We start from the raw sequence: 15,600 nt of genomic DNA, 5'->3' as shown, positions 1-15,600 counted from the left end.
CATAGGCGATAATTTATAGACGGGTCGTTCGTGGCCGACATTCAAGACAACACATCTTGGGTTGACAACCTAGATGAGCCAACCCATACTGATAGTCGAGATAGACTGGCCTGAGCCCACAATCGAGACGAGCCAAACCATACTAACAACATAGACAGGCCGGTCAGACGATCGCGTCGTACGATGTTGGGCTAGGATGACGATTGAGACTAACTGACTCGAGCCCACAACCGAGTTAGGCCATGTTGGGTTGAGTTTACAATCATGGCGTACCGTGTTGTGTTGGACTAACGACTGAGACGGGCTAGGCCGGGTCATTGGCCGATACAGGTCAAGTCAGACCATCAATCAAGACGAGTTGGTCGGGGCTAATGGTAGAGACTAGTCGGGTCGAACCGACGATCGAGGTGGACCGACAACCAAGACTGATTGACCCGAACCGACGACTGAGACAATTTAACCTGGGTTGACGATCGAGACTGGTTGATGCGAACTTATTCAAGTGGATTGTCCAAATTAGTAGTCCTAAACCTAAAGGTTAATAATTTTATATTGATATTAAAATAAAACATCATTAAATATTTGTTTTGAAGAGAAAATAAACACGAAGTTATTTTAAAAAAAAAGTGAAATAGTGAGATTCATAACAAATAAAATAAAATTCATGACAAAGTAAATCAAAATTTATGAGCTATACGAAAGATGCTCCACATACCATGTAGTATGATGCAAATGAGCTGTACCTTAAATATGTACATAATACTTTTGGCTTTTGAAATTTGTTGGCATTTGCACATACTCTATATCAACATAAAACAGTATTACATATGTTATCATTTATAAAATAGAAAGAAATGAATTCAGTAAATTTTACCAATCATAATCATTGATATTTTTCTTTAAAAAAATACATACTATGTTGATGTAATTAAAGGTCAAATATTAATTAAAATTAAGATGTTTTAAAAAAAAACGTGATTAAATAATTATATTTTTTAAAAAGTGTAATTCTTTATCTTGTAAAAGGGAAAGAAAGCAAAACACAAAGGAAGATGGCTTATGCAAAGGTAAGAAAGTGCATGTACCCCAGCTTTGTTTGGGCCACATAAACGACAACAGTAAAATAGAAAAAGAAGGACAAAACGACAACATAAATACCTAAAACACTTCGCATGGTTCAAATACGTATTATTATCCGATGAAACCCGAATAGGTGTTGTGTTGATTACCTTATCTGGCCATTAGTTCATTACATTATTCCCGTTCCTCTTTTTTTTTTCTTCTGTCTCTCTTCGCATTCCAATTCAAATACTTATTAACTCACTCTCGAGGGCCTTCAGAAGCCAGCACACCCATTCAAACCCAATCCTCACTGTCCTTCTGCTTCTTTTATTTTCCATCACACTAACTAAAGATATCTCATTCTTGTTTCTTCTCTCGGGGTAAGTTTCTTTCTTTTTCTCTATCTATTTCTTGCTCTATGTTGTGTTTTGGATCGGTGTGTCAACTTATGTGTTGCTAAAATTATGTTGTTGGACCTGAAGTAGTAGTTAGTACATTCTACTTTGTTACTGCTGTTTGATTCCGGAGTTCTTTCTGTTTGATTTTGAAGTTCACGAGGTAGTTGATTTTGTTTTAAACTAAATTTAAATGAGAGTATATTCACAGTCCCAATATAGTATTCTAATCCTTTTCCCATTCAAATATTTCATGTTAGGCCGCTTAGCAGACTATATAAATTACAATAACATCTTAGGTGATGGTAATGCTGATAAAGAATACACAAAACAGAACAGTTTGGCTGTGATTGGTATTATAAAATACTAAAAAATCTCTGTATAGCAACAGGGCTATGACTCACTAACAAACTTATATAGCTAGAATAGCTTAATAAAACTAACAGAAAGCTTAGATGACAGTGGACATCATTGTGCTACTAATGGTAGCTTTTATGGCCAATGATAGCACTTTTTCTGAGAACAAGCTTCCAAACATCATGATTAAAATACCCATACAACAGTTAGCATTAGAAAATAAGAGGTTATGGTATGACATATCATCTTACTGAAGATTGCTACATTAAAAATTACACAATAATCGTTAAAAAAATTATAGTCAAAGTTCCAAGTTATTACTCAAGATATTTACAACAATGAACCATATTGAAAAATCAAACAAACGTCAAAATAATTCCTGCTTCCTATAGTTTTTTCCACACCCTATCTCCAACATCCTCCACTTCTAAACTTCCTTCACATTTAATCAATTCATTAAAGCCATCCTGATGGGTTATATATATTTTTTCATATATGGGTTATGGTTATTTGAGAGATTGTAGTTCTATATATATAACATTTGTCTTACACATATAAGACATTTGACAACACTTTTAACCCCAAAATTTTATGGTGTTATGAGTTTTCATATATGTGGTCATACCCTTTTTTGTTATGGTTATGAAGTCAATCACTTTGAACCATCGGCTCTGATACCACTGTTGGAATTATATATATATATATATATATATATATATATATATATTTCACATATATAGGTTATGGTTATTTGAGAGATTGTAGTTCTATATATATAACATTTGTCTTACACATAACACATTTGATACCACTTTTAACCCCAAAACCTTAAGACAATGGTGTTATGGGTTTTTATTCTTATATAGTGTTTAACTTTGTCTATTATATGCACTACTTTATTTCACAAAATTCATTATAATGATTTCATTGTAGTAAAATATATCTAGATTACATAATTTTCTATTTTACTAATGATTTGCCTTGTAAGAAATTCTCTAGTACGATGCAGAGTGAAATGTTATAGCTTAACATTTATGTTGAAATATTATAACTTAACAAGTTCGTTCTCAATTTAGTGATAAATTAGTTATTAAAATAAACAAAATAGTTTTGCCAAACATAAATTATTAGACTTTTTTTTTTTATTCAATAACTAATTCATGTTATTTATTCTTTTAAGGACTAAATTGCTATCCTTTTTTAACAACTAACGAATTGATTTTCAATAATAAAGAAATTAAATTGAATCAACTACACGAATTGAGTGAATAAGTCAGTAACTTAATAAAAACTTAATTAAATCAAATAAATAATGGTAATTATTTAAAATGTAGATGTTACATTATCTTCTATAGTTCACCAGAAGAGCAAACAACAACTGTACCATTCTGAGAAGGTTTAGTTTCCAGTTTATGCCGACATCACCTTAGCACGAACACCCTCAGCAATTCTCGTAACTTCCCTTTGCTCTCTCTGAATTTCCTATATTTGGGTTTAATGTTTTCATCAAGACGTTGTCTTTTTTGTTTTTCATGTTTTTTTAGTTTTTTTTATATGCTCGTGTATTTTTCGTTGCTTCTGCTCTCTCTATGTTGAATTTATGCCACCTATCGCTTTTACAATTCAAACTTTTTGTGGCTAAGTCATGTCTCTCTTTTTTATTAATTTCATTTTTGAATCCTAGCCTCCACACTCACTAGTTAAAATCTTAGCTACTTTGGTGGGCTAAGTCATAATGGGTGGTTTAGCATTCCAAGAAAGGTGCAATCTTTGGTGTGCTTTGACTCCCTGGCCTATGTTTCACCATTATAATGGTGGTTAATCTGACGGACATGGTGTTTTGTCTTGTTGAAATATTAAGTTCATAAACTTGGCAAGCGCTAGTTGAAATGTCTAAATGATTACAACCTCAGACTTAGAGAAGTTCAAATTTAGGTAGTATTATGAGATACATTCGTAGTAAAAATGGATGGTTTAGCATTGCAAGAGAGGTGGAACTCTTTAGAGTGTTTTGACTAGTTGGCCTATGTTTCAACACTGTACTGTGGTTTAATCTAATGGTCGTTGTCTTTTGTCTCATTGAAATACCAAGTTCACATGCGTGACAAATGCTTGTTTAAATGTCTAAACGATTACAGTATCAGACTCTATTCCTTCTGTTTTGTCAACACTTTTAACCGGGCTTCGCAACCGTATCTCAAAGCTCCGTGCTGTTGTTCTTGTCTTTTAGGGATATTTCATCATGTATGAAATTGTTACATGCTTTGTTTGTGTTTTTGTGTGAAATCACAACAGTTTTCAGTTTTACATTCTGAGATCTAGTGATATTATTGCCCAGTCTATTTCCAGTTGCAATCACAGCCCTCATGCACTGAGGCACACCTTATATGAAGCTTATCAGGCTGAGTGTTTACAGAAAAGAGTAAACGATTACACTGGTTCAAAACAATCTTTTTCAGTAGCAATTATGTTGTATCTCCTTTGTACATACAAGAGGAAAGATGCACTATTAGACTATTACGTTTTTAGGTTTAACTGAAAGTTAATATCCATAGTTAATAACTGATGCCAGGTGAATCCTTGGGACAAATTCTGTTCAATTTAGTTTTTTGTCTATTTGTTGTTCTATGTGGGAAAGGCATGTTCTAGGTGGAGGCTGGCCTCAGTTTTGTTTTGAAAATACTGTGATCACTTTATGTTCTTCAGTGCATTGTTTCTCATGTAGAATTTGAAAAACTCAGATGTGAGAATAAATTGTTGCTATACTAAATCTACATATTTGGTTATAATTGTTGTTTTCTGGAACATAATCCACAGCTTACCGATGAATTGATATTCTGATGTAAATGCTAGGGAATAAAGTAGCGATGGCTTCCTGTTATTTCAATCCTATCTCTACTAGCCCTCATCTCGTTTCAGCAAACTTATCTAGAAAGTTCAAGATTCCAAAGCTTCTTCACAGAGTAACTTTCTTGGACTGATATTTTGTTGTTTCATTGTCTTACTGATTAGTTCCCCTTTTAAATTATGGTAATTTCTTAAGGTATCTTTCCTGGGGATATAATTAAACATGAACGTGCATTGCACTTAAGATTAATTCTGTGTCAACCTTTTGGTGTCATGTTTGTCTTTTTGTTACTTTTGATAAATGAAGTTACATACAAACAATGAAATTAATTTAATATTTGTGGAAGGCGTGAAAAATCAATGAATTGAGTGAGCCTAATGTTTTGCATGAAAAGGGCATGAGATTGAAACCGATAAAGCTACAAAATTAAGGCCTAGATTTGCAATGTTTCCATTGCCTTTAGGTGGGTTTTCAGTGTTGAAATTCATAACATTTTCTTAAGGAAAAAAAAATATGAATGTTAATCCTACAAAAAAAGTAAATGAGTAAATGACTAATTGGCATAATGTCGGTAACAGTGACACTTTGAAGTTTTGATTGTCTGCAGAATACGTGTTTTGTCAGTTTCTATATGGTTTTTTGTATAAAAGGTTTATGACTGCATGGTGTAACTATTGGTATATCATCATTCCTTAACATTGAAAATTGGTGAAGAATCATTGAAGGTTTACTTCTAAAGTATTTGGGCAAGCTAAATGAGTTTCATTATCAGCCATGGTCGGCTTCTCTAATAGATTAAAATTGATTTTATATCATTCCTGAATCCTGATTCCTGACAGGAGATTTATTCGCTAAGGCAACTTCCTTTTCTTATTTGTGCTGACATGTTTTCATCATTACATTTTAAGCAGAAAAAGAGGTTTGATGGCTCACCCAGATCCTCAAAAATCACTTCATTTTACGGCTTGAAGACCCCTCCTTATGAACTTGTAAGTGATTCACTTAGTTGTCTGAATCCATTTAGTCTGGAAATAAGTGTACTGTTTTGTCGTATATGCTTGGATTAGTTGAGTCATCTATTTCAGCATCAAGCTTATCAGAGAAATAATTGCATTTGTAGGTTAATTGTTATATTCACTTGTGCTCAAGCTAGGTGCTAGTTATAATTATCATTGAGCTTCAACCATTGGAATGATCAAGAAAAAGAAAAACTAGGAAAGGGATGGCATTACATTGAACTTTTGTTTATGGAGAAACATACAATTATCCAACTTTCAATGAACTTTAAAATTTAAATTACCATTTTGAAATAAATTGTGACAACTTATTTCTCTTAGGTCATTTCTTTTTATTACAACCATCTTGTTTATTGGGACAAAGATGCATGTCTTATTGGATCTTATATTTTAGAGTAGTTATATGATCTTGTTATGATTATAGAAATAAGTAGTGAATCCTATATAATCGAGATATCTAGATTTTATATGTATTATTAGAAATGTTTTTATTTATTTTTGTATCATATATTCATTGTTAGAGGATATCAAATTCTTGTATTTATTATATTGATTCCTTTTTCTCAATACAAAAAAAGCATCAGTATTGTCTAAATAACACATTTCTCAATGTCTCTCACTTTTAGGACTATTTTTCCAGATTTCAGTTATCGTTGGAGCACAGCTCCTTACAGAAATGGAGAATAGGAAATGTAGACCATGCAACACCCTTTTCCTGAGGAAGACCTGTTTGTTCAGTTAGCCAGGCCAAACAGTTTACTTCCCCCTCATCAGTTACCTTCCCCTATCTGCATGATTTTCATATCCTCCCCCCTCCAATCTCCTTCCAGCTTTCCTTTTTGTTATGCCTCTCTTCTCTCTCTTCTACTCCCCTCAGCGCTGGGACGTGTTTCTTTCATTTTGTAGACGAGCTGGCGTGGTTTCTGGAATCCGTTTTCCCATTCTCCTATTCCTTCCGCCCCTCCTCCCTTTCCTTCTGTGTACTTGCATAATGGGCCTATCACTGCCACTAGTATAAATGAATTAGTGTTTTGTCTTTAGTATCATGTCATTACCCACCAATGTCAATAAAATCTTACTATTCATAGTACTCCTCTCCTCTCTTTACCGTCTTCCCTGCTTAGGCTCTATAATTTGACATCTAAATTAATTTTTTGAGTTATCTATTGTGGATAAAATGGCAAAAAGGTACTTGTAAATTTGCTCCATGTGAAACACACCTTTTTACAGAGGAAAGAGTTTAGAGAAATAAGAAATTTTCTATTATAAAAGGGAATAGTTGATTTTGGTGTTTTCTCCTCAACTTAATAAATCTCTTGGGTATTCATGGGTTTGCAATTTTGTCCCAAAAAAAATGTACCAGAAGGTTTTTAATTCTATCTAGAAACTGTACGAGAAGGTTTTTAATTCTATTTAGAAAAGTTGTACGATAAGGTTTGCAATTTTGTCATGTATGTGAAATTATACAGTTTTTTGCTTGAAAAATTGTATGCTCAATAATAATATTTTTATTTAGTATTCATGGATAGAGGCCTAGAGTGCCAAACCACATCAAATTTATTGTGTACTTTTATGTGAATTATATGCTCTTATCTCTAGGTGTGCTTTCGCTTTGTTAATCCAAAAGCTTATTTATTAACCTTGAGAAATAAGACAGCCCGTAAGAAGGATCCTACGCCCCCAAACCCTTTTTCCTAAAATAGCCTCATATATAACATTCCACTAGTATATATAAATGTCATCATTTTTATTTTTATATATTTCCAAATATTAAACATACATAAAATATGTGATTTGTGATTTATTCCGTGAGTTCAGTTTTAGGAATTGATACTTGAGTACCATTTAATTAAAGAACAAGTGTTCCTATAACAAATGTTGATCGAAGTAACTCTCACCCTCGCCACTTGTTCATATAAAACTATAAGTTCTACATACATTTGAGTTTCATAAGTTAACTTGGTAATATTTAATAATGATTGTCAATTTTAATATGATTTCTTAAAAGAAAGTACGATAACATTTATTTTATTTTGTGAATTATATATATGCATAAATACCTACTTTAAATGTATATGAATGTATCGAATCTTATATTTTTCAAGATGAGGGAAATTGCTATGTTAGATACTTGTTGTATCTGATACTCATCACATTCATGCATCATAGGCAGCCACTAATTGGTCATTTGTGTCAACATTGATAATTCTGACTTTATTTTGGTGCTTCAATATTTCTTAGGATGCCTTAGAGCCGCATATGAGTAAGAAGACAATTGACAAGCATTGGGGTGAATATCATCGGAGTCTTATAGAAGGGTTGAACAAACAGTTAGAGAAGGATGATATACTATATGGTTACACCATGGATGAACTAGTCAAAGTGACATACAACAGTGGAAATCCTTTCCCTGAATTCAACAATGCAGCTGAGGTACTTGTTAGACTGATTGCTTATAGGCTTTGAACAATAAATCAATTCTGAAATTGCATGCTTATTCGTAAAACTATTGAAAATGCTCCGTTCTATATCATATAGGAAAATTAGGATACACACAATGTTCACAATATTAAACATCCTCCAAGATTTGCAAATTTACACTCACCTCTCATCTTTCTTCAGAAATTACGCTTACTCCCTTTTATCCTTTGTATATGAATGGTATATATATGACTGGAAAAGAAAAATTGAAGAGGGAAGTTGAGATTAATTTTGTTAAATCTCAAGTGTAATGTAGTCTGGGTTATTTTTATTCAAAGAAGTAAACAAAAAGTATCTCTTATATATGAATTATATCTATGAAGAGTGATAATGTAAGGGGGATTACATGTATTCAATGGGAGAGTGAATAATCTTCATGAAATGTAAACCAAGGCAAATTTTTATTATTGCACTTTAAAAACTGCAATTTCATCTTTTAGCTTCAAAATTGTAAGGGGGATTCATTATTCTGACATACTAGGATATCTGTGGTTGCAGGGATGGCTTGAACTTAAGATTGGGGTCAATATGTTGACAAGTAACTTGTTTATTGCTATAGGATAGGTACTGAACATGACAATTAATACTAAGAAAACATCAATGACTTTTAGGGCAGGTACCCAATTAACATAGTTCCTTTAATGTCAGCCTAGAGAAAAATGAATTTTTCATGCATTTGTTGAGAATGTGAAATTTGGAGTTTTCTCTCCAGTTTTCTACTTACATATCTTTTTTTTTTTTTTTTGCTTATATTTTTTATCTATTAAATTTTAGGGCTCTAAAAGAGTAGATATACTAAGTTGTGTTTTTGGTGATGTACAATTGATGAGAACACTGTTGGAAGTTTGTCATGTGCCCTAGTCAAGATCAGAAAACCTGCCTTAGAGTCGTCCGTAGGACTCGCATAGAGACCGTATGTTAAAAGTCTGTATGTTAGGCAATGCAGATGCTTCAGTTATCTATTTGTTAGTTATACTTTTAGTTAGTTTTGTTTGTAAGATAGTTTCATTAAAGCATGTTGCCCGTAAATAAGAAGAGAGGTGAAGAGGGAGGGATATCTTATCATTTGCAAGAGAATATGCCTTGGGTCTTTGGGAGGTGCAGTCCCATGAAGAAGTAGAGTGTATGTGAATGTTCTATTCTGTAAAATAGGAAGTTTGTCCCTATATCTCTCTCTGCAATAGAGATATCAAGTTTGTATCACCACAAAAGTATTAATATAACAATCTGAGTTTGAAAACAAACAAATGTAACTGGGAATGGAACAAATTAGTAATCTTTGTTCCGTTGGTTCCTGTACCATTTCCGTTTGTTCTTGTCTTTATGAAATAATTTTCCCTTCTTTAGATTGTAATTTTTATTTCTTTAAATATTTATCACAATTTTACTTGGTTGTTTGAATTTTCTATAGTTGGCATGATATTGAGAGTACTCTGTCCTATCTTGTGATGAAGCTTATCTTGCCTAGTCATCCGTAGTAATGATGACATTACAATTGTGGTTTCTAGGTGCTTTCATATTTAAATGCTGTCTGTGATTAATTCTGCTCCTTCCACACAGGTTTGGAACCATGATTTCTTTTGGGAATCCATGCAACCAGGAGGGGGTGATATGCCCAAACTAGGTCTCCTTCAACAGATCGAAAAGGATTTTGGATCATTTACGAATTTTCGAGAGAAATTTGTAGAAGCTGCCCTCACATTATTTGGTTCTGGTTGGGTTTGGCTAGTTTGTAAGTTCATTCCATATTATCTTCTTAATATGCCAAAAATCCTTGAATTTTCCTTGTAATTAGAGCCTCTATTCTGTTTTCTCTTGAGTGGTTGTTAAATTCTAATTGAGAATATTTAATGTTCTCTGATTAAGGTAGTAACTAGTCTTTTCTCACTAGCTGGTTTAGTTCAAGAACAATTGCAATGTAAGATTTGTTAGGTAGAGTAGAACTATATATTATTTTATATGTAACCTTATTGTTTGATATATTGCTCTGACTATGCTGGTGATTGATGCTAATATTCATTGGTTGGTTTAGTGAAAAGAGAAGAGAAAAGACTGGAGATAGTCAAAACTTCAAATGCCATTTGTCCAATTGTGTGGAATGACATAGTAAGTTAATTTCCATTTTCCTCCATAAAATTTATTTGATTTAATATTGTAATTGAATATAATCATATTTTCTCATGCAGCCACTTATCAATTTGGATTTGTGGGAGGTATGCCCTCTCTCTCTCTCTCTCTCTCTCTCTCTTCCTCTTACTCTAACAAACAACTCAAACTACACCTGCAAATTACTTAATGAAAACCTTTATATAGTCATCACTAACTGAATTCTTTCTCTTTGCTGCAGCATGCATACTACTTGGATTACAGGGTATGTTTAATCATCATAAATCATTTGATATTTTCCATAAAGGTATAAACTTAACAATCATTGCGACTTTTGAACAGAATGATAGAGCAAAGTATGTGGATGTATTTTTGAACCACCTTGTATCTTGGGAAGCTGCAGCAGCCCGATTGACTTTTGCAGAGGCTTTTGTAAACTTGGGAGAACCAAAAATTCCTATTGCATGAAAATATTGAAATGCTTAATGATTACAGTGGTATTAGCTACGGCCATGTGGCTTCCTAGGTGGAGTTGGTGAAGGAATGAGTTTGTTTCAGTCATCATTTACAAATTTAATAGTGCCCCATGTGCGTCTTTCTGGTTGTCAAATTTTGCAGTGTTTAGGATTGAGGACAACTTGCCGTTGGGGGAGATCTAGTTAAGAGTAGGCAAGTATTTCAGTGTATAACAATAGAGAAAAACAAGCATGATCTTGGACTGATTATAGTCTTATTGTATGAAAGTATGAATGTTATAATCAATGTGGCAAGAGGCTATTAAATCTTGAAACAATGCACCACAATATACAGTTATACTACGGATAGGGCTATTGTTTCTTGCAGCCCCACAATATTAGAAAAAAACTCAAGCACCCTCACCATTACAAATACCAATTTATTTGGTATTTGTAACTGCTACAAATTTAATATGGCTGTTTATCCCGTCACTAATTAATTCTACATATACAACATTAAAGATTTGAATCAAAGTATTGTCCTCTCAAATTCTAAAGAATGATTAAATTTTTTTTCTTAACAAAATGTAACCAATTCTAATGAGGTTTTGTATAACTTCCATCATGCAACCAAGTTACAAACAACACATGAACAAGAAAAAGAAAAACCGTAAATAATAAAACTTCATTAAAATTTAAAATTCAAGAATGGGAATAATTAAAAAAGAAAAAAAAAAACAAAACTGTCTTTAGAAGAAGTCATTGATTTTGTTATCCAACACCAGAGAACAGAGCACATTATATGCCTCTTGGGTAGGATGGAAACTATCCCAAAAAATGTAGTTTTTGGTATTTGAACATATGTGTGGGGTTAAACTGTTGCAAAGTATGCCTGCTTCAAAATTTCCTGTGCCACAGCATCCTTTGTTTGCTACTTCGAAACCTAAACCATTGTAAAACCATAAACAATAATGAATCAACCAAATAGAAATGTAAATACAGAACAACTAAAAGTTTTAAAATTATATGATTATTACCATATTTAGCAGGATTTAGAATCATTTTGAGTAAAGGGTTGTAAATATCAAGATAGACAAGTCTAGCTTCTGAAAACTTTTGATTCAATGCATCTATTTGCGATGAGAGTTTTGTGTTGAAGAGCATTGTTGCTTGGTTCTCAGAATCTGAACAATTTCTGAGTAAGCCTCCTTTGATTGTTCTCTGCGAGGGCACGCACCCTAGAGCTGGTAAACCAATCACTCCAATCCTTCTAGCTCCAAGTCCATAAAGTTCCTGAGTTCAGTTCATTTTAAAATATCAATATTAAGAATATATACAGACAGTGATTTTTTTTTTTGAAAAAAAATCATGTTTGGTGTATTTCATGTATGGACAATGATATTTTGATTACTAAAAATTTTTTGACTAATAAATTTTGACAACCTTCTCTTACAACATGACGTGTTATTTTCTAAATGGTTTTGAAATATTGAGAATGATAAAATAGAAAAATGAAAAACCACTTAAAAAAATCACATAAGATTGTAAAAAAAATTGTCAAAATTTAATAGTTAAAAAATCATTTTTCATTCATGTATAGAATGATCTACTTCAATTATCCAAGAAGAAAAATATAAAAGAAACCAGTAAAAAAATATTAAAATTGTGTTATTTTCTCTGGAGAAAAGTCGCTGAACCCGAAGATATATACCTATGAATATGAACTGAGATGTAAGACGGCGTTTCGATTTAGAAAAGTCTAAACCAAGTTGTTCATTTGGGCATGTGGTTCACACATGTGGGGGCACATATAAACACATTTATACACACATGTTTGATATACACTCACTTTTACCTTTGACCCAATTGTTTGTTTAGCAAACTTTTGACAAAAAATCAAAAATTGCTAACTAGAAACAGCGACTGATGCCTAGGCTAATAATGACAGTGTCATTTGTCAACCACATTGTTCTAACTTATTTTGACCATTTTGATTATGTCTTAAAATTATCATATTAAAAATTGAATTTTAAGTTTAATTTATCTTTATAAAACGAAGTTATAAAATATGATTTGTTTATAGTGGGGGACTTGTGTATATATGCGGGTGTGCAAGCGCATCCCTATTTTTATTAAAATTATTATCAAATATATGAAAAAAAAGTTATTTTGTTCCTCATCTTATATATTTGTTTTTTTAATTTTGATTTTCCTATAGGATTTTAGATCCGTCAATATATATTTTTTAAAAATATGATAAATTGATCTTATGTCTAATTGATAAACAAGTAATAAATATTATTGGAAACTTCATTTAGCACGTCAAAATCTGTTAGGTTCTAATTCTACGGTAAAGTGAACACATGCAAAGAAATATGCTAGCTTTCTAACTTCCCATTCTTTGGTTTCTTTGGTAAAACATATACCTGCAAGAAGTTTGTTGCTTGTGAAGTCATTAAGTCTGTGTATGCAGGAATGTCAAAATGTGGTCGCCTAATTGGAGAGAAGGAGTAAGTATTGGCAATGTCATTACTTCCTGTGCACAATATGTATATGCCTTTTGATACTATTGTTGCTGTTCTATTTTCTCCAACTATTTTCTCTATCTTGCTCCTGTATTCCCTAAACTTGTTCAATTGATCTGTCAGTGATAGCACAGACTTGTGTGACACATGGCAAAGAAAGTGAGGTTAGTATGTTATGGAAAATGATTAATGTAGATATACATGTATGAGTATATATATATATATATATATATATATATATATATATATATATATATATATATATATATATATATATATATATATATATATATATATATATATATAGGGTTTTAGAGAAGTTATTTACTGCTGATTTAGAAGTTAGAGGATCATATCCAGAACCACCAGATGCAAAGCTTACACCAGTGAGGAGATCTTGAGGTTGCAGTTTTGGATCAAGATAAGGTGGCAAAATCTTTTTTACTCCAAATTTTGCAGCTAGAAGAGGTCAAAAGAAATATGTTAAAAAATAAATATAAGAAGTGTTCATTGATATGCATGTTATAACGTTGGTTTGAAGAGAAGTTCTGGATTCAACTCATTCACCGATCAAATTCTAACAACTAATATTTGTTGATAAAAAACAAAGAAAGTAACTTAGTGCAAAAGCAGGGATTTTCATACCAATGATATCTGATGGGATTATACCATTACTGAACCTTCCTGTTGGTTGATTCCCTCCACCAAAATCTTTACCATATGGTTGGAAATTGCATTTGAAAATGGTGTTGAGGAAGTTGTTGTTACCTGTGTCTACTATAGAATCTCCAAACACAATAACTGCTGGCACAGTTTCATTGTTTGGAAGACTCAACACAAGGCTGGTTTGTTGAGTAACAATGGCAAAAGACCAAAGAATGACTAAAGAAAGATGAGAAAGAAGGTTTTGGAAGAGAAACTTCATGTTTCTATGATCTTTGTTAATGGATAGTTCTGATTTTGGTGCTTGGAATTTGGTGCTAGGTGCTTGGAATTTGGTGCTAGGTGCAAGCTATTTATAATACACATTTTTGTGTGCTTAAACAACTTTTTTGGATGTCAATGTCCATTTATTTCTTTGCTGGTCAGTCAAAATTACTATTGACATTGATATTGCTTGTTAGAACTTAGAAGGAAGTCGACTGAATGTGAAACAAAATCCAATAATCAATTAGGTTTGCACACCACAAAACTAAAACTAAGAAATTGATTAATCAATTCAATATATTTTCTTTGTTTGCATTGGGAAATATATTCATGGACCATTTTATTCTGTGTTAGCTCATATGTTTGTCTCATAAAAAATATACATAAAAGGACATTTATTTGTTTATTTATCCAGTGAATCAATGATGATAATTTAAAAAAAAATAAGAAAAGAGAAAAACTGAAATTAAGAAAATAATGATAAAATTGAAAATTAAGAAAGAAAACTAAAATTGGTTATTATTCTTTTTGGTGGGATGTCTTTTGTTTTTGTTTTTTTAATTTTGGTTAAAATATTCCGTTGGTCCTTGTTTTGGTTCAGAAATCTCAAATTGGTCCTCGTACTTTAATTGGTCTCAATTTCGTCCTCGTTTTTGTAATTGAGTATTAAATCAGGGCAATCAGTAACAGTGTTAAATTTTTTAACGTTAACTTGGTTTTGATTTTCTGACGTGGCGTTATGTATTATTTTTCAGATTGGCACAGTGACTGCGTGGACTGTATTAGAAATAACAAAGTTTGAAAAATCCTAAATGATGTAATTAGAGAATTAGGGATTGGATTGGAAAAATCAGAGGCGTGGATTGCGAACCCCGTGTGCGTGGACGAAAGTGAAGTAAATCGTTGTCGGAGGTGAGAGCGAGTGCAATCGGAGGTCAGAGCGTTTGTTGTGGTCGTGGTTGAGCACCAGTCTGAAGGTAAGTACGAGTTGTTGTAGTTGAATATCTGTAGGGTTTTTTCGCGTGTTGGGGTTTTGGCTTTGTATTGGGGTTTTGATGTTTTGTTGTGTGGGTATGATGTTGTATTGTTTTTATACTGTTGTTGGTCCCCCCATTGTCGACATCGAGTTCCTTTTTTATTGGTGGTCCCCTATTGCAATGTATTTTTTAATCGGTCACCGTATATGCATTGTTGTATGTGTTTTTTAATGTTGTGGTCCCCTATTTGAATGCTTGGTTCTGAATGCTTGGTTCTGTGTTGTCTGTGTTGGCATGATTTGTAATTTTTGAATTGGTTTGGGGCAATGTATACAGGTGTAGAAATAGAATGTCTGTTGACCGTTTTGAAGTGGTGGTCCACCATAGTGGCCACTTTATTAGTAATGGGAAATTGGAATATGATGGGGAAATAACCACATGGTTTTGTGAT

General features: G+C 32.5%; 2 protein-coding genes across 5 annotated transcripts; one reads left to right on the top strand and one right to left on the bottom strand.

Annotated features, from left to right (window-relative positions):
* Positions 1–1,199: 1,199 nt before the first annotated feature.
* LOC114171688 (superoxide dismutase [Fe] 3, chloroplastic) lies at positions 1,200–11,055 on the top strand. Of its 4 annotated transcripts, none has more exons than XM_028056586.1 (9): positions 1,200–1,442; positions 4,668–4,777; positions 5,574–5,651; positions 7,920–8,111; positions 9,720–9,891; positions 10,192–10,265; positions 10,346–10,372; positions 10,507–10,530; positions 10,608–11,055. In XM_028056586.1, exons 2-9 carry the CDS (start codon positions 4,682–4,684, stop codon positions 10,731–10,733), a joined length of 789 nt encoding a protein of 262 aa, XP_027912387.1. In that variant the 5' UTR covers positions 1,200–1,442; positions 4,668–4,681; the 3' UTR covers positions 10,734–11,055. The 4 variants fall into 4 exon arrangements, with proteins under 4 accessions (XP_027912387.1, XP_027912380.1, XP_027912373.1 ...); XM_028056579.1 differs by having other exon boundaries at positions 5,571–5,651; XM_028056572.1 differs by having other exon boundaries at positions 4,632–4,777.
* A 414-nt stretch (positions 11,056–11,469) lies between these two features.
* On the bottom strand, positions 11,470–14,203 carry LOC114167184 (GDSL esterase/lipase EXL3-like). Its single transcript, XM_028052184.1, has 5 exons — positions 13,891–14,203; positions 13,574–13,704; positions 13,147–13,380; positions 11,758–12,013; positions 11,470–11,663 (listed from the first exon to the last, which is right to left on the bottom strand). Exons 1-5 carry the CDS (start codon positions 14,168–14,170, stop codon positions 11,470–11,472), a joined length of 1,095 nt encoding a protein of 364 aa, XP_027907985.1. The 5' UTR covers positions 14,171–14,203.
* Between the last annotated feature and the right edge of the window lie 1,397 nt (positions 14,204–15,600).

This window comes from Vigna unguiculata, chromosome 2, assembly GCF_004118075.2.
Source record: "Vigna unguiculata cultivar IT97K-499-35 chromosome 2, ASM411807v1, whole genome shotgun sequence".
Taxonomy (NCBI): Eukaryota; Viridiplantae; Streptophyta; class Magnoliopsida; order Fabales; family Fabaceae; genus Vigna; species Vigna unguiculata.
This window is presented reverse-complemented; position numbering and strand designations above follow the sequence as displayed.

What these genes read in the sequence shown, in the direction of transcription:
- LOC114171688 (XM_028056565.1), top strand. Translation starts at nt 4,661, where the DNA reads ATGCTAGGGAATAAAGTAGCGATGGCTTCCTGTTATTTCAATCCTATC. An exon ending in CAATTGTGTGGAATGACATA is followed by an intron (nt 10,266 to 10,345) that starts GTAAGTTAATTT and finishes TTTCTCATGCAG; the next exon opens with CCACTTATCAATTTGGATTT. An exon ending in TCAATTTGGATTTGTGGGAG is followed by an intron (nt 10,373 to 10,506) that starts GTATGCCCTCTC and finishes TCTTTGCTGCAG; the next exon opens with CATGCATACTACTTGGATTA.
- LOC114167184 (XM_028052184.1), bottom strand. Translation starts at nt 14,170, where the DNA reads ATGAAGTTTCTCTTCCAAAACCTTCTTTCTCATCTTTCTTTAGTCATT. An exon ending in CTCTAACTTCTAAATCAGCA is followed by an intron (nt 13,381 to 13,573) that starts GTAAATAACTTC and finishes GTGTCACACAAG; the next exon opens with TCTGTGCTATCACTGACAGA. An exon ending in AAGCAACAAACTTCTTGCAG is followed by an intron (nt 12,014 to 13,146) that starts GTATATGTTTTA and finishes AACTGAACTCAG; the next exon opens with GAACTTTATGGACTTGGAGC.